The 23,797-nt window shown below is 51.9% G+C and overlaps 7 protein-coding genes across 7 annotated transcripts; 3 read left to right on the top strand and 4 right to left on the bottom strand.

Annotated features, from left to right (window-relative positions):
- Positions 1-365: 365 nt before the first annotated feature.
- CC77DRAFT_1031976 (L-2-hydroxyglutarate dehydrogenase mitochondrial precursor) lies at positions 366-1,940 on the bottom strand (the record flags this gene model as incomplete). Its single annotated transcript, XM_018526703.1, has 2 exons — positions 366-1,530; positions 1,891-1,940. 2 exons carry the CDS (start codon positions 1,938-1,940, stop codon positions 366-368), a joined length of 1,215 nt encoding a protein of 404 aa, XP_018384595.1.
- Positions 1,941-2,145: 205 nt separating this feature from the next.
- On the top strand, positions 2,146-2,793 carry CC77DRAFT_938423 (ADP-ribose pyrophosphatase; the record flags this gene model as incomplete). Its single annotated transcript, XM_018534610.1, has 1 exon — positions 2,146-2,793. One exon carries the CDS (start codon positions 2,146-2,148, stop codon positions 2,791-2,793), a length of 648 nt encoding a protein of 215 aa, XP_018384596.1.
- Positions 2,540-4,478, bottom strand: CC77DRAFT_1021348 (cytoskeletal adaptor protein saga). The gene is made up of 2 exons (XM_018525245.1): positions 4,022-4,478; positions 2,540-3,962 (listed from the first exon to the last, which is right to left on the bottom strand). Exons 1-2 carry the CDS (start codon positions 4,259-4,261, stop codon positions 2,994-2,996), a joined length of 1,209 nt encoding a protein of 402 aa, XP_018384597.1. The 5' UTR covers positions 4,262-4,478; the 3' UTR covers positions 2,540-2,993.
- A 76-nt stretch (positions 4,479-4,554) lies between these two features.
- CC77DRAFT_1021349 (hypothetical protein) lies at positions 4,555-10,618 on the bottom strand. Its single transcript, XM_018525246.1, has 3 exons — positions 9,826-10,618; positions 6,138-9,776; positions 4,555-6,090 (listed from the first exon to the last, which is right to left on the bottom strand). Exons 1-3 carry the CDS (start codon positions 10,122-10,124, stop codon positions 4,713-4,715), a joined length of 5,316 nt encoding a protein of 1,771 aa, XP_018384598.1. The 5' UTR covers positions 10,125-10,618; the 3' UTR covers positions 4,555-4,712.
- A 1,284-nt stretch (positions 10,619-11,902) lies between these two features.
- Positions 11,903-17,536, top strand: CC77DRAFT_1062346 (hypothetical protein; the record flags this gene model as incomplete). The annotated part of the gene is made up of 3 exons (XM_018528511.1): positions 11,903-12,183; positions 12,234-17,405; positions 17,455-17,536. The coding sequence occupies 3 exons, from the start codon at positions 11,903-11,905 to the stop codon at positions 17,534-17,536; spliced, it is 5,535 nt and encodes a 1,844-aa protein (XP_018384599.1).
- Positions 17,537-18,019: 483 nt separating this feature from the next.
- Positions 18,020-22,010, top strand: CC77DRAFT_991188 (hypothetical protein). The gene is made up of 3 exons (XM_018536342.1): positions 18,020-18,796; positions 18,853-21,392; positions 21,444-22,010. Exons 1-3 carry the CDS (start codon positions 18,329-18,331, stop codon positions 21,685-21,687), a joined length of 3,252 nt encoding a protein of 1,083 aa, XP_018384600.1. The 5' UTR covers positions 18,020-18,328; the 3' UTR covers positions 21,688-22,010.
- On the bottom strand, positions 22,002-23,224 carry CC77DRAFT_1095706 (hypothetical protein; the record flags this gene model as incomplete). The annotated part of the gene is made up of 3 exons (XM_018529806.1): positions 22,002-22,590; positions 22,639-23,010; positions 23,064-23,224. 3 exons carry the CDS (start codon positions 23,222-23,224, stop codon positions 22,002-22,004), a joined length of 1,122 nt encoding a protein of 373 aa, XP_018384601.1.
- Between the last annotated feature and the right edge of the window lie 573 nt (positions 23,225-23,797).

Genomic DNA, 23,797 nt, shown 5'->3' on the forward strand with positions numbered 1-23,797 from the left:
TCGCAAAAACTTTTCCTTACTGTACATATTATCATATCATTACATGACGGTGGGGTGTGTGGCATCAAAAATTACGGATCAGCCACACGGCGTGATTGTTGGTTAGTTCATGACTTGGTTCGCTCTCAGATGCCTCTTGGTATATATGTTGTAGGAGCTATGTGATGGATCATATACACATCACCTTTTCTGCGTAATGTCTAAAATGAACGTTTGCACAAGACGCTGAATGGAAATATTATTTCTGCCATACTCGTGTGTTTTCGCCGTGTAGTGTTTTTTGTTGGAAAAGAAAAAGCAATATCATCCCCCCAATCTGACTTCTGTACCTGCCTCGGGCAGGTTACTCACAGGAATCGTCATTATTACGTATACAGCAGTCCCTCTACCTCCTCTGCGATGGCCAAACTACTAGTCAACCCAGGACTTTCAATGGCCAACAAGTTGACAAAACCCTCATACCCATCCTCTTTTTGAATAACAAAGTCCTGAAAGTCCTTTCCACTCGTCGCTGCAAGCTTTCCCAACTTCGGTCGTATGCCTACATAGTCCGGCTGAATGGCTTCTCTATGCACACCAGGTAGGTATGTTTGAATGTCATCGATAGCCTGCGCCATGTTCTTGGTGTTGGGCGCGTAATCGGTAGGCGAATCTGTCCAATCGACGTCTGGGCCAAAGCGAATGCGCCCGGACATGTCGAGGGTGAGGTGAGTCCCTAGACCGCCGTGGCCTGGAACTGGAGCAGGGTAGACAAGAGTCGAAGGACGGGGACGGGATACTGCATAAGAGAAGTAAGAGCCTTTTGCATAGAAGGCTTTTCGATGCCGATCTTTGGGTAGAATCATGTTTGAAATTTGGACGGCGAAGAGACCGGCAGAGTTTATCAAGGTGTCCGCTGTTATGGTGGTTTCTTCGCCATCTTCCCCCCTGGTCGTGACTTCCCAGCCACTATGTCCAGAGTCGAGAGGTGTGATGTGTGTGACTGGGGATTTGAAGGCGCAGATTCCGCCATGGTCCTCAAAGTCACCTTCGAGGTATTGCATCAAGCTGTGAGAATCTACGATCCCGGTACTGGGACTTTCTAGTACCCCGGCCTCGGCTCTGACATCAGGTTCTCGACTTTTCGCCTCATCTTTGCTGAGAAAGTGAATCGGGACGTTGATGCTCTTTGCGAAGTCGTGGACCTTCTGTAGAGCGTCCATTTGCGCTGCGTCTTGCGCGACGATCCATTTCCCGGTGTTGCGGTGTGGAATATCATTTTTCTTGCACAGCTCGTACAACATATCTTTTCCTCTAAGACATAATTTCGTTTTGAGGGACGTGGGCCCGTAGTAGAGACCAGCATGTATGACTTCGCTGTTCCGCGAGCTGGTCTCTGTACCGACGGAGCCATGCTTCTCTATCAAAACTGTTGATGCGCCATCTCTCTGTTGCAGTTTGCGGGCTATAGCTAGGCCGACTACGCCGCCACCTATCACAGCGTGGGTAAAGTCTGCATCTCGTTGTATGCTTGATGAGAAATGTCTTGAGCTTGAGAGTACGGTTCTAGTATGCAACGAAGATCGAGTAAGAACGCGCAACGATGCCATGATGAAAAAATCGAGAAAGAACGATGAAACCTCAACGGACTTTGTTACGAAACAGACAGCGACGAGTGAATAACATAAGCCCAGACTAAGCAATAGCGACAGAGCTGAACTAGGTGCAGTAGCAGTCTTGATAGGTGAGGCTTATCGGTGGCTTGGAGGCATTTTGGATGACGTTACGTGAATTGCCGTTCCTGACGCTAAACAGAGTGGGGTCTTCCAATTATTACCTCAACTGGCGTTGTGAGACTGCGCCTAATTCATATAATATACCAGGCTATATATTCGACTATCTCGAACTCACAGAGCAGGAGTTGGAGGTTCTGTGGTCACAACTACGTGCTCCACTGACATCTGTGGTGCTTGTTGCCTTCGAACACGATAACGTCATCGGTACTCTAATGACCAATTCCCCGATACCGCTCAAAGGCCAATGTTGACGCCCCTCACCAAACGAACAATATCACGCGCAAGCACATATATCCTACCAAAAAGGTCTCTCCACAGAACGAGTCGCAGCCTTGCCTCACCACTCGTCGACCGCGTCAACAAAGTCACAATGGCGTCTTCCACTGGCACTCCCAAAGTGACCTCGGTCGTTGACCTGCCCTCCTCGGATGCAAAATGGGTCAAACTACAAAAGGCCACATATGTCGACGCGAAAGGCAAAGAACGCATCTGGGAAATTGCCTCTCGGAAAACGACAGGTTCCGCCGGCGTGGACGCCGTCGCAATGGGAAACATCATCTATCACCCCAGCAAACCCCCCTCTACAATCGTCGTCATCCAATTCAGACCACCCGTTGGTGGCTTCACGGTAGAATGGCCTGCGGGACTTATCGACGCAGATGAGAAGCCTGAAGAAGCTGCCGTACGTGAACTCTATGAGGAAACAGGTTACAAGGGGAAAGTGATTTCGACTTCCCCACCTGTGGCTGCGGATCCAGGGATGACGTCTGCAAATCTTTGCTTGTGCATGGTAGAGATTCATTTGAATGAGGGCGATCCGGAGCCAGAGCAGCATCTCGATGAAGGGGAGGACATCCAGAGAGTGAATATCCCTATTGCCGAATTGTATGACAGGCTGGAGGAGTTTGCCAAAGAGGGGTATGTTATTGCGGCGAAGTTGTATCATTGGGCTGCCGGGGCACAGTATGCTATTGATCATCCAGAGTTGTTTACAAGGCTTGGAAAGAAGGGCCAGTGAGGCCTTTGTGTATGGCGGTGTGTTGAGACTAGAGTTAGAGGCATTTGGAAGCACAGACTGAACAAACTTGAAGAAGTATGCACAAGAATGTAAGATGTTGTGTTTCAAAGACGACTTGCTGTTCCATCAGCTTCGAAAACCCAGAGCTAAACATATTTACAACACCACCGGCTGACGCAGCACACTGTCTCCATAGCCCCTCACCTCGCCTTCTCATCATCAATCTGCCTCCTCAGATCCTCCAAGACACTCTTCCTGTTGTCGAGATGTCCCTGCAATCCCTCAACCTGTTCCCTAACCGTCTCAATCTCGTCCCTGATTCCACCAAGCCCCTTGACCGCGCCACCTTCATCATTGTCCAAATCCTTCAATACGTTCCTCTTGTAATCAAGCAGGAGCTCCAGCTCGCGCTTAACGAGGGCCGGCTTACTATCCTTGCTCCTGCCATGCCGTCTGTTCTCCGCCTCCTTCTCGACGTCGGCAATCTTCTGCTCGAGCTCGCGCAGTTGTTTCTTCAGCCGGACTTCTTCCCAGTCTTCTGTTGTGCGACCGCCGAAATCTGTGCCTTTGCCTCCTCGCGCACCGTAGTTTGCGGCACGGTCGCCGACACCCAGACGTGTGAGGTATGCGTCGCCAAACTTGGCTTTGCGGCCCGTGGCGGTGTTCTCGTCGCGTGTGGCGGCCCATCGTGAGTTTGCATTTGATTCAATGTCGTAGTCGATGTGGGCTTTCTCGAAGCTAGCCCGTAGGCTGGGTGGCACGCTGCGAGGTACGCGGAAGCCTTCGCTGCGCTGGTTGAGTATGTGGAGGAAGGCTAGTGCGGCGTCCTTGCCCACGCTTTCTCTTGCTTTTGGGTTTACCAAGTTCCACGCAAATCGCACGTCCGAGTCTGGAACATTGTCTAAGCTCTCGAATAGGCCGGCTAAGCTATCGAAGGTAATGTTGCCGTGGCCGTCGCGGTTCGCCGTGTAGATCTCCTCGTACTTGGCCTTGTCGGACGGCGACATGTACCAGTCGAAGCCGTCGCGCAGACCGGGGGTATCGTCGTCGTCGTGGACGGTCTCGTAGGCGGGCTGGGAGCCGGAGAGGGCGCGCGTGGCTTGCACGAGATGGGCTTTTGATTCGGGGACAAGCCAGTCGGGGAGGACTTTGGGTACATCGACCGAGATCTAAGACATGTCCATCAGCGCATGGGTTCCTCCAGATGGCGCGTCTCGAAGAAACATACCCCATTGATCAAGTCAAAGATGAGTCTCATGGCAACACAGAACTCCTCAAAGTCGAGCTTGCCATCGTTGTCCACATCCGCCAGGTCCCACACCCTCTCCAGCTGGTCATCGCGCAAATGTGAGTTCTTGAGGACAGGCGCTGCCTGTGCGCCGTCGAGGTGGGTGCCGCCATTGCTGAGCGAACTGAATATCTCCCAGTACTTCTCGATCTCGTCTTGCTCGATGCGGTTTGGCGCCATGTTTGGGCACTGAAGTGGATGTGGCGAGTATCAGGTTGGAGGATAGAGAGGTCGGTAGGGCGGGTTTGTGTACGTCGTCGTGGTGAGATTCGGGCGTCCTGGTTACGGGATGCCGGCAAGGCGGAGCTCTAGCCGCGCGACTGCTGGGCTGGGGTACGTAGCTACCTGACGCTAGCCGTGCGGCCACTGCTGCAGGCTAACCAACCAACGCCTAAAGTCACGCAAATGGGTAGAACAATATATGCAACAACAATGTCCTATTATCATTACATCAAGCCAATGATGTAAACACAGCCTAGCTAGCTCCCCAGACACCCGAGTTTTCCCATGTAAATTTTGCGCCAGATGTAAAGACACATGATTTTCCAAAAAGGAACGACTAAATGGCGTTACTGCCGTGCAAACATATCCAGATAACACCGCTAAATGCAATCAATTCTCAAATTTCTTCCTATCCCATGTTGGCAAGCTCATGGTCAATGGCCTGCGTGAGAAAAATCTTCCTCTCGCCACTCAGCTGCATCTGCAGCCGTTGCTCCGCAAGCGCAATGATTTGCTTGCGAGTGACCCTGTCGAGGTCCGCGTCTTTGAGACATGCCTGAACGGTCTCGATAATCTGCCCATCCGTCGGCCCGTTCATCATGCTCTGGAAGTTGGTTGTGCTACCAGGTCGTGACATGCTTGCGCCGTAGCTGAGAGGACTGCGGCCACGGACCGGTGGCGTAGATGATGTCATCAGGTTATCCGAGCTCTGGAAGCCGCCCATGCTTTGCCGTTGACCATAAGGAGAAGCGTTATTGCCACTGTACATGTCGCTCATGTTGCTCATAGACATGACACGGTTCTGGTGCGGGTTGTCTTGGTAGCGTGACATGTTCGAGTAGGTCGATTGACGCGTTTGCATGCCTTGATATGGACCAGGCGACTGCGGTGGCATGTGCGAAATGTGCTGCATGTTGGACATGATGGTTGAAGCAGGCTTGACCGAAGAGTAGACAGATTGCATGTCGTTCATCTCGTACGCTTCGTCTTCGTATGCGCTGAATCCACCCTTCTCAGTAGTCATACCAGGAAGACCGCGCCGACCAGGAAGTTCGTTGCGCTCAGCATACTCGTCCCATCGCATCATAGGAATGGCCTTGGGATCAAAACCTTCGTCATCTGTAGTGAGAACCTGCTTGGCACCTTGCTCGCCAATGACGACACGCGTGTTACCCCATGAGAAGTCGTCCTGTTTCCAGAAAGAGTACAGAGGAAGAGCGAGAGAGTAGATGGGGAAGGCTAGGATGTAAATGATCATCCATCCGACGTGTTGCCATTGTCGCTTGATGATGAAGATGAGCGCCTGGAGACCATAGACACCTGCCAACATGATAATGGAGAACATGGGGAATTGACCCTTGCCCGTGGAGACGGTGTAGACGAGATACACCAGGTACGCACAGACAGATGGAAGGACAAGGGTACCGAAGAGGTCGATGAAGACAACAAATCGCATAGAGAAACAGCAGAAACCGCATAGGTCCTTGAGGAAGACAAGTTCGGCCAAGTTGTGAATCGTCGAATTGATCCATCGACGTCTCTGGGAGAGGAGAATGCTCCACGTGTCAGGGGCAGCCGTGAGAGCGTACGCATCGGGGATGAACTTGTAAGACATGGCAGGGAAGTACTTCGTCATCAGAGTGGTCAGGTAACGATCCTCACCAAGTGAGAGGAGGTTCTTCTTGTGCAGCGTGTCCACAACGCAGTCAGCGTAGTCCTTTATGATCTTATCCGAGATGATGAGGGGTTTGCCCTTGTCGGCTGTGCGTAGACGATACATGGTGAAACTGAAGAGGGTTAGCACCATCTGATCAAGGTGGGATCGAGTACTTACCATCCAGGCAAACAGGTGACACTACCAAACAAACTTTCAAAGGCCTTTGACAGATGATGCGAGATGTAGTACTCGTAAACCTGGATCATAGTCCACCACGATCTGTCTTCGTTCTCCAAGCTCGTCTCACCGCAGATACCGGCGATCTTTGAGTCGTTGGCACAAGCCGCTACAAGACGGTTGAGTGAATCAGGCTTGACCATGGTATCAGCGTCAATCATGAGCAGATACTCGTATAGCTCTGGGTCAACACCAATGATATTGTTGATTTGGTGAAACATTTCCAGCTCCAAGGGGTTCATAGCGGAACGGTGGTGGACGCGGTTGAGGAAGCTCATAAGCAAGATTTGGGAGTCGCGCTTTCCTCGGTTACCTGGCTTGGACTTGTGCTGTTCCGACTCTTTACCCATCTTAACAACGACAATGTATGGTACAACATTGCCTTCGAACTCGTATAGTCCCGAGTAGACCTTTCCGTAGTTAAGCTGCTGACTGCCTTCACCTACCGACCAAAATGGGAGCGCAGGAGGGTCGACCTTGGGATCAACGCCAAGGATATCTAGTACAATCTTGGGCGTAGGGCGATCGTTACCGCCACCAACAATCATTCCGTCGCAAATGACGCAGATGAGCTTTCGCTTGTTGTCATAAGAGAGGGCGGTAAGAGAGTCTAAACTCTTCCGGAGTGAGTCTTCGCCTTCGGTATAGGCTGGCACTTGGCAGATGACGAACTTATCCTGGTTCGCAGGTCGTTTGCGAGAGCCCAGTTGAAGGGCAGCTAAAAACTTGATGACAATGACCGAGCAGATAATGATGGTGAAGGCTAGTAGGATGTAGTCGTTTACCGTGCATCTGGCCGTCTTGCGGAAGTCGGTTTTGCCAACGTAGAACAGGTTTTCCAGACATTGCAGGTTATTCTCTCGCGTTGTCTTGTTCAGGTTGTTGTCCCAGTCCTCCTTTAGATTCTGGCCAGCGTTGCTCTTTACCATATCGACCAACTTGGCATCGAGGAAGTTGTACTGAGCCTGGTTCTGCATATAGTCGATTGTGGCGAAATAGTCGGTCAAGTCGTAAATCTTCTCGTCGAGCCTGAACCACATGTGATTATCGTCTTCGCCTTCATTCTTGACTTTGTCCTCTGCCCAGACGAGATCTCCTTTCCTGAATTCCTTCATAGCGGGGAGGAAGACATCAGGGTACCATGTCTCGCTCTTCAACGCGTTGCTGTCCGGCATGTTGGTCATCGAACCAGACTTATGCACGGCGATCGAATTGAGATTCTCAGTCGTAGATTCGTTGAGAGTCAGCTGAAGGACCTTGTTCTGATCGGTTTCTGGGATCAGATTAGGGCAAGCAATCCATAGTGGGGGGATAATGTATGGGTCCATGTTGGCACCAGCCATTTCCATCATCCGATCCCGAGTAGCCTCGGTGTTGGAGTCGCTGTGCTGCTTTTTCCAGAAAGAAGTCAGGTCGTAAACTACACCGCGATGACTGACGAAGTAATCATCCTCGCCTTGATGCTGCGATACTTCCTTGGTGTTCCAGACCTTGTCCTTATTAGGGCACAAGAGTTTACCGAAAGCGACCATATAGAAAATGATAATGGCGTTTAGCAACACGATGAGCATGACCAAGACAAACTTCTCACGCCATGCCATGCGCACATCAGGTCGCTTCATACGACCAAACCACTTGAGGAGTGGTGAAGGGATCCAGAAGGTGAGGGCCCAAACAAATGCGACCCAGAGCCTTCGAGTACCGGTGAGAGGGGTTTCAGTGACGACGGCATTACCACCTGACTCCATGTCATAGTAAGTGACGCCTTTGTTCTCGTCGCCCTTCATTCCGAGACCGTAATCACCGGGACCCGTCGTGGGAAGGGTGTGTGTAGTAGGGGCGATTGACTTAGCATCTGCAGCCCCCGGCACAGCCAGACTTGTAGAGCTCTGGAAAGGGTTCTGGGGAGTAGCAGACATGTCTGGAAGAGGTGGAAAGAAGGCGCTTGCTGTAGGCGGGAGCTGAGTGGGGTATCCATTCTCCATGCCAGCAGCTCCAATCATGCCACCAAGCATGTTGGGAGAACCGCCCATCTCTTGTGTCTTGAGGTCAAGCTGCGATTCAGCCTCCCACCATGTGCCCTCCCTCACCCAGACGCGCTCCTTGCCTACCATGACTTCGCCGTTACTCCAGCCGCGTTGCAGAATCCAGTTTTGGATGCCCTCTTGGCCGTCCATGCAACCTAGTGGAGCATATCGGTCATAGAACTCGTGGTGGTCAAAATCGGCAGTGAAATCAAGATTGCGGTTGCGGCGATTTGCCCACTCGGGTAATCGCCACTCACGGAGTTGTCGGGATACCACACCGGCCTGCCATGTAGAATTGAGATCCTGGTTCAGCGAAGCGGGGATAGAATCTGAGGGATGAATAGCCAGCTGGAACCAAACTCTGCTACTTGCGACTGTCATGGCCAGGTCGAAACGGCCGTGCTTGCCTAGGACTACGCCGCTGTTAGGTACCGGATAGAGCATCTGTTTCACGAAGTTATCCTCCTCTGGGATCTCGAGTGCGAGCTTGTCCAATACAGTCTCGCGCTTCTCCAATTCGGTCTCCTTCTCGCGGAGAGCAGGTCCATTGAGGCCGAGCTCGACTGCACAGCTTTGCATGGCCTCGCGCATGGCCTCGAGAACGGAGTTACCAACAGGCGGCACTTGTACACCGTCGTCTCGCATCTCAGCATTGATGCCTTCGCTGTCGTCAAAGACAGTACGCAGCGCAATCGCTTTGCCCAACGAGCGACTGGGAATCTCAACGACAGTGATGTTAACAATGTCTCCATCCTCGGACTCGTTAGGCGTCATCATGCCGCTGCCGTCACTGTCGTCCATAGCGAATCCGGACTTGGCACGGCGGATGTCCTCCTTGATCGAGGTGTTGGCGTGGGCAACAACGTAGTCGACGATGGCTTCATAGATGCCACCAATAGCAATTTCGCGCTCGTTGGATCCCAGCTTCTGGCGAAGGGTACCTTCGGGTAGATCCATGAGTGTCTCAACATCCTCACATACCGCAGCTAGCGATTCCTCATCCATGAAATAGTCGAGGGTGTTGCCGAGCTTCAACAGGCCTGTGAGACAGCTGATGAGGCTAGTCAGCTTTTGGCCCTTGATGCCGATTGCCTTGAGGTTGGAGCGGAAATCTTCAGCTGCGGCGGCATCGTCGGCATCAGGGAGGTAGCTGGGAGGGTCGTATGTTCCAGATCGTCGGAGGAGGGCATATTTGTCCAAGGATTGAATGTCCAGGTACTCTCTCTCTTGCCTGGATGCCGAGCTGGAGTTCAAATAGTAGAAGACGTCAAAGGCACGGAAGCCAGTCTGTCCAGGAACTTGGAGCAGGCCTTGTTGGACGTCCAAGCCGGAAGTGGACAGCTTGATCTCAGCTCCGACGACAGCACCAGCAAGATTGATGGTGAAGACGGCGGCCAGTGCTGAGTAGCGAGGAGTTGAAGGGTTCTGCGGAGTGACGCAGTGCGTGAAGGCCTTGAGGGCCTCGAGCGCGGTGTAGAAGTTGCCCGGCAGCGATAGAGGCAGGCTGGAAACGAAGGGAGAGAAGAGCGAAGGGCTCGAGTCATGCAGGGAACTATACCAGTCAGTCGGCGATGGTGAAGATGGGGGTGTTGGATACATACGCAAGGACTATGCAGCCATCCTCAGCTCTCCGGCGGGCATGCTCCCAGGCCTTTCGGCCCAACTCAAGGTCGACTGTGCCACCGATGCGGTCATCAATGATGCTCTTCGCATTGACCCATGTGTTGACAACCAGGCTGGTGCTGGCTTCGAGATTGTACGAGCGCCCGTTCTTGTATGCCGAGTTGAGAGTGTTGAGGAGGGTGGTGGTCGATATCTGCGAGGGCGAATTCCCCGGTCGCGATGCCGAGGCAGACGCCGTCGAGTAGACGGACATGCGGGAGTTGTTGACGAAACTCATGTCTGCGGGCTGAGGCGGGTCGCCCCTTCCGTGGATGCGAGTAGCAATACTATAGCGAGGGTAGATGAGGTGGTACCGTGTGTCAACTGCAGGTGTCGTCCCAGATGGTCGATGTCCGGGCAAAGGTGGTACGGGTAGCCTCTAGATGTAATTACGTTTTTCACAGCAACGGTGCGAAAGGGACTAGCGAGTGGACGGATTAAACGATTGTATGAAGAAGAACAAAAGGCAGGTAGCAAGAGAGGCTCGTGGAACGCAGACAGAGCAGCCGTGATGTTTGTTGGCTCAGGGCGAGGTGCATTCCCGCCCAGCTTCATGGGGGATGGTGCGGTATGATTAGGGGGTATTAGCAAGGTGACTAATACCGGTGCGAGACAGCTCAATGCATCAACGCCAGCCGGACATGGATGGCGAGTCTTGGTTTTCGTGGCCACTACCAGCAGCGGCGCCCACCCGATGGGCCTGTGATACGAGCGGGTGGCGCTGGATGCGATGGCAACCCCTATTTTTAGTTTGTTATTCATGGCAGCGATATTTCCACAGACTATCGAAGGCGATGAACAAGCAAGCATCGGAGAATTCCAATCACTCCATGGCCAGTCTGTAATCGATAAGACGGACGGCACACCGTCTGGGTCTGTGGAGATGGCTTCCGATGTCTGAAGCTTGTATCATAGCGTGGGCGCATCCCAATATCCACACTCGCTCCCTTTCATCTAGCTCTCATTTGTCTTTAGATCGCTGGTTTCAACCAGACCGAATCACGCCGGAACAATTTCAAAACTCGACCTGACGTCAAAGCACTAACCCCTCGTTGGGACCGATAAAATCAATCCTTGTGTCCCCAGCGCGGGCGCTACTCCAGGGTCTATCGTGAAGTCATGTACACAGCACAGCCTTCCGGGTTCTAGGGCAGTGGGCCTCGAGGCCGTCTAGCCCAACGTTCTCACGCCAGCAAAACAAACGTTAGCTGACGGCTGGTGAGAGACGTGAGCATCATGGAGAATTGTCCGCGGTGGGAGGATTTCTCGGTCGCCGCGCAATCGATACGGGTTGAGCAGCTAGTGCATTGAAGCGTGCAGCGATGATCGTTCCCGGGGGAGCGCGACCACTAGCATGCATGGCTGGTAGTGGTTCTCTGCAACGCGCCTCCGGGTTCCAAGTCCATGCCTGGGGAAGGAAGTGCAACGTGGAAAAGAATGTCGACAATACTTGTTTCTCTGGTCCAGGCCGCGTCGCGTTGCCTCGTGCTGTCCGCTGTCTCGTGAGCAGTGCGAGGCGGAAGAGTGCGCAAAGAAAGTTCCCGTCTCATCAGTAAGCAGACGAGTGGAGCCGCAATGGAGATGTGAGGCAATAGGGCAGTTCAGCGTATTCTATTCTATTTTTGCGCCCCCTTTTCGTGATCGCTGGGTCTCCCAGTCAACACACGCCAAAAGGCGGCTGGTGCGGCGGCGGGCGAAGCTGAGCTAGAAGCATCGTAGCCCCATGCTCTCCAGCGCTCCGTCCAGAGCAGCCAGCATACTGTACCGGCCCCTTTGCACTGCAAGTCAACGGCTTTGAACATCCTTTACCTTCGTTTGTACACCCTTTACCACACTCGCTGATAGTAATTATTTCCGCGGCGTGTTTTTCTTGTTCTGTCTGCATTCTGAGTAGCCCTCCGGACGCAACACCAGCAAGAGACAACCATTCGACGAGCAGTTGCCATTCGACACGGCGTTGCTCCTGCCTGACTCTCCAGTCCCTCACTCGCTCCCACGGGGACGCGGCTGCCCATCATGGCTTCCAATCCGCTGCAGAACCCCTCGCTGCCATCGCTGCCCCAGCACCAGCAGAACGACACGGGCTTGACTTCTGCCCTTGCCAGCCGCTACCACGCACATCTTCCCATCGCCTCCCTCTCGTCCCAGGGAATTGTCGCCATCAACACATGCACAGATGCCAGCCTGGGTGTCGACGGCGGCAAGGAGGGAAGTGCCCACCAGGCCGCCGAGGATCTCTCCCTCCGAGCCTACACGCGTCTTGGACATCGTTCTGAGGACCAGGCCATCGTCTTTCTGTGAGTGTTTGCAAGACTGGCATCTAAACCACCCCTCTAACATGCGACAGTGGCGAGTCCGGCGCTGGAAAGACGACTATCCGTGGACATATGCTGAGGTCCTTCATGTCCTTTTCCTCTACACCCCTGTCCAAGAAGATCGAACACGCCAACTTTGTTTTTGATGCCTTCACCACTACCAAGTCCCTCACTACCCCGCAAGCCTCCAAATCCGGTCTCTTATTAGAGCTCCAGTATAATACCACTACCGCAAACAACGCCACTCTTCTGGGCGCTCAGTTCCTCGCCCACCGCCTCGAGCGCAGCCGCATCGCTTCCGTTCCCACTGGAGAGCGCACCTACCACGTTCTCTACTACCTCCTCGCCGGCACCAGTCTCAATGAAAAGAAGCATCTCTTCCTTGACGCAGTAGGCGGAGACGGTAATGGCGGCAACCGTACCTCGCTCGGTTCCAACAAGAGATGGCGCTATCTCGGACACCCCACACAGCTCAAGGTGGGTATCGACGACACCAAGGGCTTCGCTGATTTCAAGGCCGCTCTGCGCAGGCTTGAGTTTGGCAAGGAAAGCATTGCAGGCATATGCGAGATTATGGCTACCATCATGCACATTGGTCAGCTCGAGTTTGAGATGGGTCAAAACACTACCCCTGCGCCCGATGAGAGCGGTGGTTACTCTCACGAGGGTGGTGAGTCTATCACCGTTGTCAAGAACAAGGAGTCTCTAGTACCCATTGCTCAGTTTTTGGGTGTCGCCATGTCCGATCTAGAGCAAAGCTTGCGATACAAGTCCAAGACACTTTACCGCGAGCGCGTCACTGTCATGTTGGATCCCAAGGGTGCACGAGCCAATGCGGATGAGCTCGCCCGCTCTCTCTACTCACTTCTTGTAACATGGGTCATGGAGCAGATGAATTCTAGGATCTCGGTGCCGTCTGAGCAGATTTCCAACACCGTTTCAATGGTCGACTTCCCCGGATTCGCCAACTTTGCAGCCACCGGATCATCACTCGACCAACTGCTCAATAACACTGCGAACGAGTCTCTCATCTCTTTCTGTCAAGAGAGCTTTTTCCAACGGCAAATCCAAGAGCTGGAAGCCGAGGAGATCTCTCTGCCACCTATGGCTTTCTACGACAACACCGCCGTGAAGACGGGTCTCATGAAGCCAGGCAATGGCCTTTTGAGCATCCTCGATGATCAGATGCGCCGTGGCAAGACCGATATGCAATTCCTTGAGGCTATTCGTAAGCGTTTCGACGGCAAGCACCAGGCTATCGTACCTGGTAGTCTTACTGTCGTACAACCCGGCAGCAACTTCCCCACGCCTAACACTTCGCCAACCTTCACAATTCGCCATTTCACAGGTGACATTGACTACAGCGTCGAGGGGCTGTTGGAAGAGAACGCAGAGCTTATCTCTGGTGACATGATGCACCTACTCAAGTCTGCGCAGGCTCCGTTCGTTCAACAACTCTTTGGACAAGAGGCTCTTCAGAAAATGTCACATCCCAAAGAGAAGTCAGCTATTGTTCAAGCCACCGTTAGCTCCAAACCCACGCGTCAACCTAGTCTGGCAAAGCGGAAGGCTGACAAGACGGGACGATTTGGACGTCAACTGAATGTATTCGACGAAGAGGCCATCAGTGATGCTGAAAGCAACATCTCTGGCTCCAAGAAGCCTGGAGAGTCCCAGAAGCAGACTGGTGCTGCGGGTCAGTTCATCAGTTCCTTGAGGACCATTGAATCGACAATGCGGAAAGCCAACGCTTACTTTGTCTTCTGCTTGAAACCCAATGACAGAAGGATTGCAAATCAGTTCGACAGCAAGTGCGTTCGTCAACAGGTTCAGGCTCTCGGTATCGCAGAGATCAGTCAACGTCTCCGGGTTGCTGATTACAGCATTTTCATGCCTTTCGCGGAGTTCCTCGGACTTGCTCAAACTGACCTTGCCATTGTTGGTAGCGACAAAGAAAAGGCTGAGATGGTCCTTGATCAAAAGCCGTGGCGAGAGAACGAAGTTCGTGTTGGTGCCACTGGTGTCTTCTTAAGTGAGAAGTGCTGGCTCGAGATTGCCAATGTATCGAACCTCGCTCCTTATGCCCGTGGACCTGCTGATTCCAACGACAATCTGCTTACTCCCGAAGCTGGTCGATCGTTTGGTGACGTCCGAACCGGCCTTCTTTCGCCCTCGCCTGGCGCATACTATGACGACAAGAGCGGCAACTATTTCGGTCAGCGTGATATTGACGCTCGCTCAGAAGCGCCGTCTGGCATCACCAATGGCGACATGTTCCATGGCTTGGAACAGCCCAAAGCCATTGACGACGAGAAAGCAGCTGATGCAAAACTACAAGAAGTCGAAACCATTCCCACTTCCAGCAGTCGAAAGAGATGGGTGTTCATTGTCTACGTCATGACATGGCTCATTCCCGATTTTGCTATCCGATACATTGGACGCATCAAGCGCAAAGACGTGCGGATGGCATGGCGAGAGAAGTTAGCCATCAACATGATCATTTGGTGGAGCTGTGCGTTTGTCATCTTCCTCATGATTGGGTTTCCCGCTGTCATCTGCCCGAAACAACATGTTTATTCTTCTGCTGAACTGACTTCCTTCGACGGTAAGGATGGAAACGAAGCTTACGTTGCCATCCGGGGTATCGTCTACGACTTGGGAGAGTTCATTCCACACCATTACCCCAGCATTGTCCCACAGAAGAATCTGGAGAAGTACGCAGGAAAGGATGCGACCAATCTGTTCCCTGTGCAAGTCTCTGCTCTGTGCTTAGGCAAGGACGGAAAGGGGATCAACGACGCCGTTCAACTGAACTACAAGAACTCCAACTACACCGACTCATCCGTGAACAATCTCATCAGTACCACCGATCTCAACGCGCAATACCATGACTTCCGGTCTTTCACCAACGATTCTCGTCCCGACTGGTGGTTTGAGCAGCAAATGTTCCTCAAAGCCAACTACATGAAAGGTCGAGTTGGATACAGCCCTGAATATCTGAAAACGCTTGGAAACAAAGGTAACTCGATTGCCTACATGAATGGCCGCGTATACGATTTCACGGATTACATTCCAGGTGGTCGCGAACTCAAGTTCCCGATTGGTGAGGAACCCAACGATACAGGAAACATCGATACCGACTTCATGTCACGAGACGTTGTGGACATCTTCCGAGTTCAGGCTGGTAAAGACATTACCAAGTACTGGCAGAATCTCAACTTGGACGCTACAACAAAAGCGAACATGGAGACCTGCATGAACAATCTCTTCTATGTCGGCGATGTCGACACCAGAAACTCGGCCAAGTGCTTGTTTGCCAAGTACTTCCTTCTTGCGATTTCTATTATGCTAGTCAGTGTCATCGGTTTCAAGTTTCTTGCGGCTCTTCAGTTCAGCCGAAAGACAGATCCGGAAAACATTGACAAGTTCATCATCTGCACCGTTCCCGCATACACTGAAGACGAAGAATCCCTTCGTCGTGCTATCGATTCCGCCGCTAGGATGAAGTATGATGACAAGCGCAAACTACTTGTCATTGTCTGCGATGGCATGATTATCGGTCAAGGCAACGACAAGCCCACCCCTCGTATCGTTCTCGACATTCTGGGTGTCCCCGAGGCTACCGATCCCGAGCCACTCAGCTTCGAGAGTTTGGGCGAAGGACAACGTCAACACAACATGGGCAAATGTTACTCTGGTCTGTACGAGGTACATGGTCACATCGTGCCTTTCCTGGTCGTGGTCAAGATCGGAAAGCCTTCGGAAGTCTCCAAGCCTGGCAACCGTGGAAAGCGTGACTCGCAGATTATCCTCATGCGGTTCTTGAACCGTGTGCACTACAACCTCCCCATGACTCCGCTTGAGCTCGAGATGCATCATCAGATTCGGAACATCATTGGAGTCAACCCTACCTTCTACGAATTCCTTCTGCAAATTGATGCTGATACCGAGGTTGCACCTGACGCCGCCACTCGATTTGTCGCAGCCTTCCTTCACGATACTCGCCTACTTGCCATTTGTGGTGAAACTGCCCTCACCAACGCCAAATCCTCTTTCGTCACGATGATGCAAGTGTACGAATACTTCATTTCCCACAACTTGACCAAGGCTTTCGAGAGTCTGTTCGGCTCAGTCACTTGTCTTCCTGGTTGTTTCACCATGTACCGCATTCGCGCTGCCGAGTCTGGAAAGCCACTGTTCGTCAGCAAGGAAGTCGTTGAAGCCTACCAAGAGATTCGGGTCGACACTCTACATACGAAGAACCTGTTGCATCTGGGAGAGGATCGTTTCTTGACCACGCTCCTTCTCAAATTCCACTCCAAGTACAAGACAAAGTACACAATGCGAGCACATGCTTGGACCGTGGCGCCTGACAGCTGGTCCGTCTTCATGTCTCAACGTCGTCGCTGGATCAACTCTACTGTTCACAACCTGATCGAACTTATCCCGCTTACCCAGCTTTGTGGTTTCTGTTGTTTCAGTATGCGCTTCATCGTCTTCATGGATTTGCTTTCAACGGTCGTACAGCCTGTCATCGTTGTTTACATTGGTTATCTCATCTACACACTGGTGTGGTCGCCTGACGTCGTCCCTATCACGGCGTTCATTCTTCTTGGTGCCATCTATGGTCTACAGGCTATCATCTTCATTATTCGACGCAAGTGGGAGATGATTGGTTGGATGATTATCTACATCTTCGCAACACCCGTTTTCGCCTTTGGTCTACCTCTGTACTCTTTCTGGTACATGGACGACTTCTCCTGGGGTAACACTCGTGTTGTTACAGGTGAAAAGGGCCAGAAGATTGTTGTCACGGACGAAGGCAAGTTTGACCCTGCCAGCATCCCTAAGAAGAGGTGGGAGGAGTACCAAGCAGAGATGTGGGAGCAGCACACCATCCGTGACGACCGCTCGGAGGTTTCAGGTTACACCTACGCTACCAGGAAGCCGTTTGGAAGCGCATCCGTCGCTGGCTCAGAGTATGGAGGCATGCCACCATCCCGCCCCATGTCGCACCTCAACCTCCCACGCTACGACAATCACTCACGAATGAGTCTTGCCCAGAGTGGCTACGGCATGGATAGCATGGAGATGGCGAACCTGCCAAGTGACGATGCTATCTTGATCGAGATCAAGGATATCTTGTCCAAGTCTGATCTCATGAACGTCACCAAGAAGCAGATCAAGGCCGAACTAGAGCAGAGGTATGTTCATTCACATATAATCACACGATCAACACTAACACGACGGCAGATTTGGATGCGATCTCACGCTCAAGAAGCAGTTCATTGGCTCTGCTGTCGAGTCTTTACTCATCAGCGGCCAGCTATACTAAGCCTTAAGGGCTGCAGTTAGTTTCTACTTGATCGATGCTTCACGATTCTACGCGTTGCCATAAAGATACCGTTTCATCATCAGTCACGTACATGGCCATGCTTCTGCATGTGGCTTTCATCGCTACTATTGTAATATCGTCGTTGCATTCTCTCATTGGGTCGGAGTTAGAGGTTCTGGCACGGCGTTAAACGTACTGGAATTTGTCGGAGCAGCACACTTTGTATTTGTCGTCCTGTAGTGTGCTTCGCAATGGAAGGGAAAATTTGGGTGTAGACCTGGGACGTAGGATGCAAGAATAGCTATGAAGAATTGCATAGTGACAGATGTCCATCATAACTTGCTCTACATGCTTGATTCCTTGTTAGTGGACAGAGGTTGCTAATAAACGGCATAGACAAGGAAGCCATGGGCGCCATGTGTGGTCCGAGCGCCTCATACCCCTCCATAGCTAGCCGTTCGCCGCCCGCCGCCACACAGAACAATCGATAACTCCAACGGAATTTCGCAGAAGCCAGTGTGCGTTCGCATTTTCCTGTCACTCTTTCACGGTCCAGGCCTTTATTGGTTGATTCGGGACCTGTCTTCTTCGGCTCCAGTTTTCCCTCCTGCCACTTCCACCGTGAAGCGCGAGACCGCCTGCTGGACCACTTGCGATTTCTACAGTTGACTCCAAGTGCGACCCATCGAGTGCGAACTGTCGACCCGGCCACGCCCTAGCACAACACGCCTCTAGTGACATCTGCACATACGAGTCCACATACCACATCCGTAGCAATACACCATATACAAAATGCCGCCAAAAAAGAAGGGCAACAAGAAGGCGCAGAACGACGACTGGGAAGCCGAGCTCGGCGAGTCTGTCGCGCCTCAGGATGGCGCTACATCAGAACCCCAGCCTGAGGATGCTGCCGCCGCCGATGAAGATGTTGCAGGCGGTGGTCTGATGGCTGCTCTTGCAAAGCGCGGCAAGAAGAAGAACAAGAAGGGCGCAAATCTTGAAGTCGAAGGCGAGGACCCACCTGTTGATGATGCAAACGGCGACTTTGACAGCAAAGCACCACAGGAAGGAACCTTCGACGACGATGACGACGATGTATTTGCTGGAAACTACGGCAAGAAGAAGGGTAAGGGTGCCGCTGCTGCCAAGACAGAGGAACCCGTCGAGGAGAAGACCACTGATGATGCTCCGCGTGTGAAGACCAAGGCGGAGAAGGAAAAGGAGAAGAAGGAGAAGGAAAAGCAGCGAAAGAAGGAATTGGTACGGATCCGTCAACTACATTGTCCATTGGATGAGTGTGTACTGACCAGTATTAGGCTGCGAAGAAGAAGGCCACTGGTCCTGCCAAAGCCGAACCTGCGAAGCCTACCGAGACCAAGCCAGCTGCCTCTGCCGCGCCTTCGGCCCCTACACCAGCTCCAGATGCCGCTCCCGCTGCCGGAGGCAAGAAGAAGAAGCTCAACCCTGCGCTGGCTGCCCTACAGAAGCAACAGGAAGAGCGCAAGAAGAGAGAAGAGGAGATGGCGCGTGCTGAGGCCGAAGAGAAAGCCAGGCTAGAGGAGCTGGAGCGACAAGAGGCTGAAGAGCAGAAGCGCAAGGAGGAAGCGAAGGCACTCAAGAAGCAGAGGGAGAAAGAAAAGATTGAGCAGCTGAAGAAGGAGGGCAAGTACATGACCAAGGCTCAAAAGGAAGCAAAGGCAAAGAACGAACTCCGCCTACAGCAGCTCCTAGAATCAGGTGGCACAAAGGTTGCCGGACTTGCCGACGAAGCCGAGAAGAAGAAGAAGCCAGTCTACGATGACCGCAAGAAAAAGAAGAAGAAGCAGGCCGAGAGTCAACAAGAAAAGGAGGCTCGAGAGGCAGAGGAGGCCGCCAAGAAGATGGAAGAACTCAAGCTGGCCGAAGAGCAAGCCGCCGCTGCAGCTGAGGCTGCAGAGAAAGCCCGGCTCGATGCTGAAGCCAAGAAGGGAGAGGACGGTGACTCTGCCGACGACTGGGAGGCTCAAGCCGACGAGTTGGACGGTGTTAAAGACAGTTGGGACGTCGATACCGATGAAGAAGAAGAGCGTAAGGCAAGTGAGAAGAAGGCCAAGGAAGAGAAGGCGGCAGCGGAGAAGGCTGTTGCAGACAAGGCCGACAAGTCCAAGGACGCCAGCTCAGATTCCGATTCTGAAGATGACAGCGAGGACGACTCGTCGGAAGACGAAGAGGGAACCGCCACGCAGCGAGCCGAAGCCGCTCGTAAGGCTGCCGCCGCCGACCGACGAAAGCAGGCTCACGAGGAGGCTCTTGCTGCGCGATCAAAGGACAACTTGCGATCTCCTATTTGCTGTATTCTTGGCCATGTCGATACCGGTAAAACGAAGCTGCTCGACAAGATCCGCCAGACCAACGTACAAGAAGGCGAAGCTGGAGGTATCACGCAACAGATTGGTGCCACCTACTTCCCTGTTGAGGCACTTCAGAAGAAGGTTGCCGTCGTTAACAAGGACAACGACTTTGTTTTCAACGTCCCTGGTCTCCTAGTTATTGACACACCCGGTCACGAGTCTTTCACCAACCTCCGATCTCGTGGTTCTTCGCTCTGTAACATTGCTATCCTCGTTATCGATATCATGCACGGTCTTGAACCTCAAACCATCGAGTCCATGAAGCTTCTTAGGGACAGACGGACACCTTTCATCGTTGCTCTCAACAAGATCGATCGTCTGTTCGGCTGGAAGAAGATTGACAACAACGGCTTCGAAGATAGTCTGAGCCTTCAAAAGGCCTCCGTTCAGTCTGAGTTTGAAGAGCGATGGACCTTTGTTCGCACTCAACTGCAAGAACAAGGTTTCAACTCTGAGATCTTCAACAGAAACAAGAACATGTCCAAGTACGTCTCCGTATGCCCAACATCAGCGCATACCGGAGAAGGTATCCCTGATATGATCAAGCTTATTGTCAAGCTTACGCAAGAGCGCCTTACGAACAACCTCATGTATCTTTCAGAGGTTGAGTGTACTGTGCTTGAAGTCAAGGTCATCGAAGGTCTCGGTACCACTATAGATGTTATCTTGTCCAACGGTGTTCTTCACGAAGGCGACCGCATAGTGCTGTGTGGTAATCCAGAACCTATAGTTACTAACATTCGAGCGCTATTGACGCCGGCTGAGATGAAGGAGCTACGTGTCAAGTCACAATACGTGCACAACAAGGAGGTCAAGGCTGCCATGGGTATCAAAATCGCTGCTGATGGACTCGACCAAGCCATCGCCGGTTCGCGTCTACTTGTCGTCGGTCCTAACGATGACGAGGAGGACCTCATGGACGAAGTCATGGGCGATCTAGCACACTTGCTCAGTAAGGTTTCCAAGACTGGTCGTGGTGTCTCTGTCCAAGCATCCACTCTGGGTTCGCTCGAAGCGCTCCTCGAGTTCTTGCGTGTCTCAAAGATTCCTGTGGCTACTATTTCCATTGGTCCGGTTTTCAGGAAGGACGTTCTTCGAGCCGGTATCATGTTAGAAAAGGCCAGAGAATACGCCGTCATGCTGTGCTTCGATGTCAAGGTTGACAAGGAAGCCAAAGCGTATGCAGAGGAGATCGGTGTTAAGATTTTCGAAGCTGACATCATCTACCACTTGTTCGACAAGTTCACAGCGCACATGAAGCAGCTTGAGGAGCAGCGGAAGGAGGAGTCAAAGATGCTGGCAGTCTTCCCTTGCGTACTCAAGCCGGTCGCTGTTTTCAACAAGAAGGATCCTATCATTATTGGTGTGGATGTTACTGAAGGTGCTCTGAGGATGACAACGCCCATCTGCGCGGTCAAGAAGAACGCTGTCACTGGTGCCAAGGAAATCGTCAATCTAGGAAGAGTGTAAGTTTGCTTTTCTTCTACTACTACACCCTTTACTAATTCGTTCAATAGCACTTCTATCGAGCGTGACCACAAACCCATGCAAATATGCAAGAGGGGTCAACCCTCCGTCGCCGTCAAGATCGAGGGTAACAATCAGCCCATGTACGGTCGCCACTTGGAAGAAGACGATATTCTGTATTCTGCTATTAGCCGGAAGAGTATCGATACACTCAAGGAGTTCTTCAGGAGCGACGTTAGCCAGGACGAGTGGAAGTTGATTGTACAGTTGAAGCAGCTTCTCGATGTCCAGTAAAGATGTGGTAGAGGTGCATAGTTTAGGACAATAGTGTAAGGATCGAGGTGTCATGGTAGTAGTGTATTATTTTCACGTCATTTATGTAGCTCGTCTGCTCTTTTGGCTTTTTCTTCTTCGAGGCGCAAACAATAGCATTGTTCGGCGTTGTAGTGCAACGTTTATCCACTATAATCTTGTGATTTGATCCCCTTTCTTTCATTTCGAGAAGGCAGCATGCCGGTCTGGAAAGAAATACCGCATTGCAACCGACGACTATCTAGGTTGGCAACGATAGGTGTCACATCTTTAGGCGACGTCATACGCGACACGGATTATTGCAGTCCTGGATGCGACTCCCCGGCAAGCCTTATCAAATTAAACCCCTTCTCTGCTTCCTCAGACCACGCATCGTCATCGCCGACAGGCCAGTCAACCCTGACCTCGAATACCTCTAGGTCTCTTCCCTTCCCAATCCCAGTCAACGGGGCGAACACGAATGACTCCTTCGTGATTTGTACACTCGGTCGTCTGCTCTCTAATACCACAATGAAAGCTTGCTCACACAAGGTTATTCGCAGTTTCTTAAGCGACTCCATCCGAGCTATTGTATCACAGACTGCCTGCCATTTGCGAATGTCTCCGGTGTCAACCAATCTGGTATCGATAGCACGCGATACGCGCGATATCAGCGACCTTGAGGGAGGAGCCAAGTGTCTAAACCTTTGTTGATACTCGCGGGGTAAGCCCCAAATGTAGCCTGTAAAATCTGCATATCGAGGGAGGTGGCTTGCGTTAAGGTATAGAGAGCGGATATTGTTAAAATGTCGCATCGGGATATGTTCCGCAGCAATGACGAGAGTGTCAAGGTCGTTGAACTGCCAGGTCCGGTGCGCGTAGAAAATGTCAAGCATCTCGTGGTATCTGTCAGTGTCAGTGCTCTTTCTTCTGTATACAAGTTTCAAGACTTACAGCGCACGACAGGTCAACATCAAAGCCATTACCCCAAGCTGGGCCTCTTGATATAGTATATCTACGTCCTCGTGTCGTTTGCCAATCGCAATACCTTCGGTGTTTAGAGCAGCTAAGCCTGAGGAAGCTCTTGTAAACTCGAGCATTTCCTCGCCTATACAAGGATGACCTTTGATATAATATCCGCGTGGCATCTTGGCATTCCAGAACACATTTGGATAGATATTCTGGGAAGAAATAAGACGGATATCAGAGTAGGTAGCATCGCGTGCAGTAAAAACGTAGTCGTATATCATAAGACGAATTTCGAATGGGAGGGTAAGGAGCTTGGAGCAGGGGACGGCTGCCTGCTGGTGCTTCTGCTGTATTCGCCTGCATGATGTTAGGCCAACCATAACCACTATGTATCCAGTGTAACTACTCACCTACTATCTAATGATCGTATCTTTTCCTGGAAGGCCACTACGCTATGCCTGATTTTGAATGTGATGCTCGATGTAGAGCTGAAAGAGCTAAAGCACGACGGTCGTTGCGCGCTCTTGTCTACGCCTCTGTCGCTTTGGCTTGAGATGTTTTGTTTAGCCATTTGTCAATTGTTAACTTTGTTGCGTTAGGATGTCAGGATTGACCTTGAAGTTTGGGAGGAATGGCGGTTGTAAGTGAGGCTATGTGTGCCAAGATATGCTGTATCCACTAGGCTGGACGCACAATGCGGTTGGCCGTTATGTGCCTCACTCTTCCTGTATCTAATCGATCGCAGTACAGTATGCGACGATCGTTACTCACAATACTCTGTCAGGTGTTGGATGGCGTTTCCCTCGACTCTTGTGTAGTCTCGATACTTCTATGATGTGCTACAAAACATGTGAACCACGTTCGATTGGAATCTGAGAAAGCCACAACTAGTAATCGAACGACGTCTTCTCTTTCAACTTGCTCAAACCCTGATTTTCATCCTTTTCTTCGTCGGTGGAGAGAGGCGAGACCCACAGGTGGTAGTGGCGTAGCATGTTCGACGCACTCTCAGCTGAACTCAGGAGTCGTTGCGGAGATTTGCGTCGCTGTCGTAGATGAACAAAAAGATGACGATCGCCAACACCGTGTGTCAGATTTATTCATCTCGGTCAATAGAGCGTAGAAATTGACATCTTATGCAGTT

Source organism: Alternaria alternata (genome assembly GCF_001642055.1).
Source record: "Alternaria alternata strain SRC1lrK2f unplaced genomic scaffold CC77scaffold_13, whole genome shotgun sequence".
NCBI lineage: Eukaryota > Fungi > Ascomycota > Dothideomycetes > Pleosporales > Pleosporaceae > Alternaria > Alternaria alternata.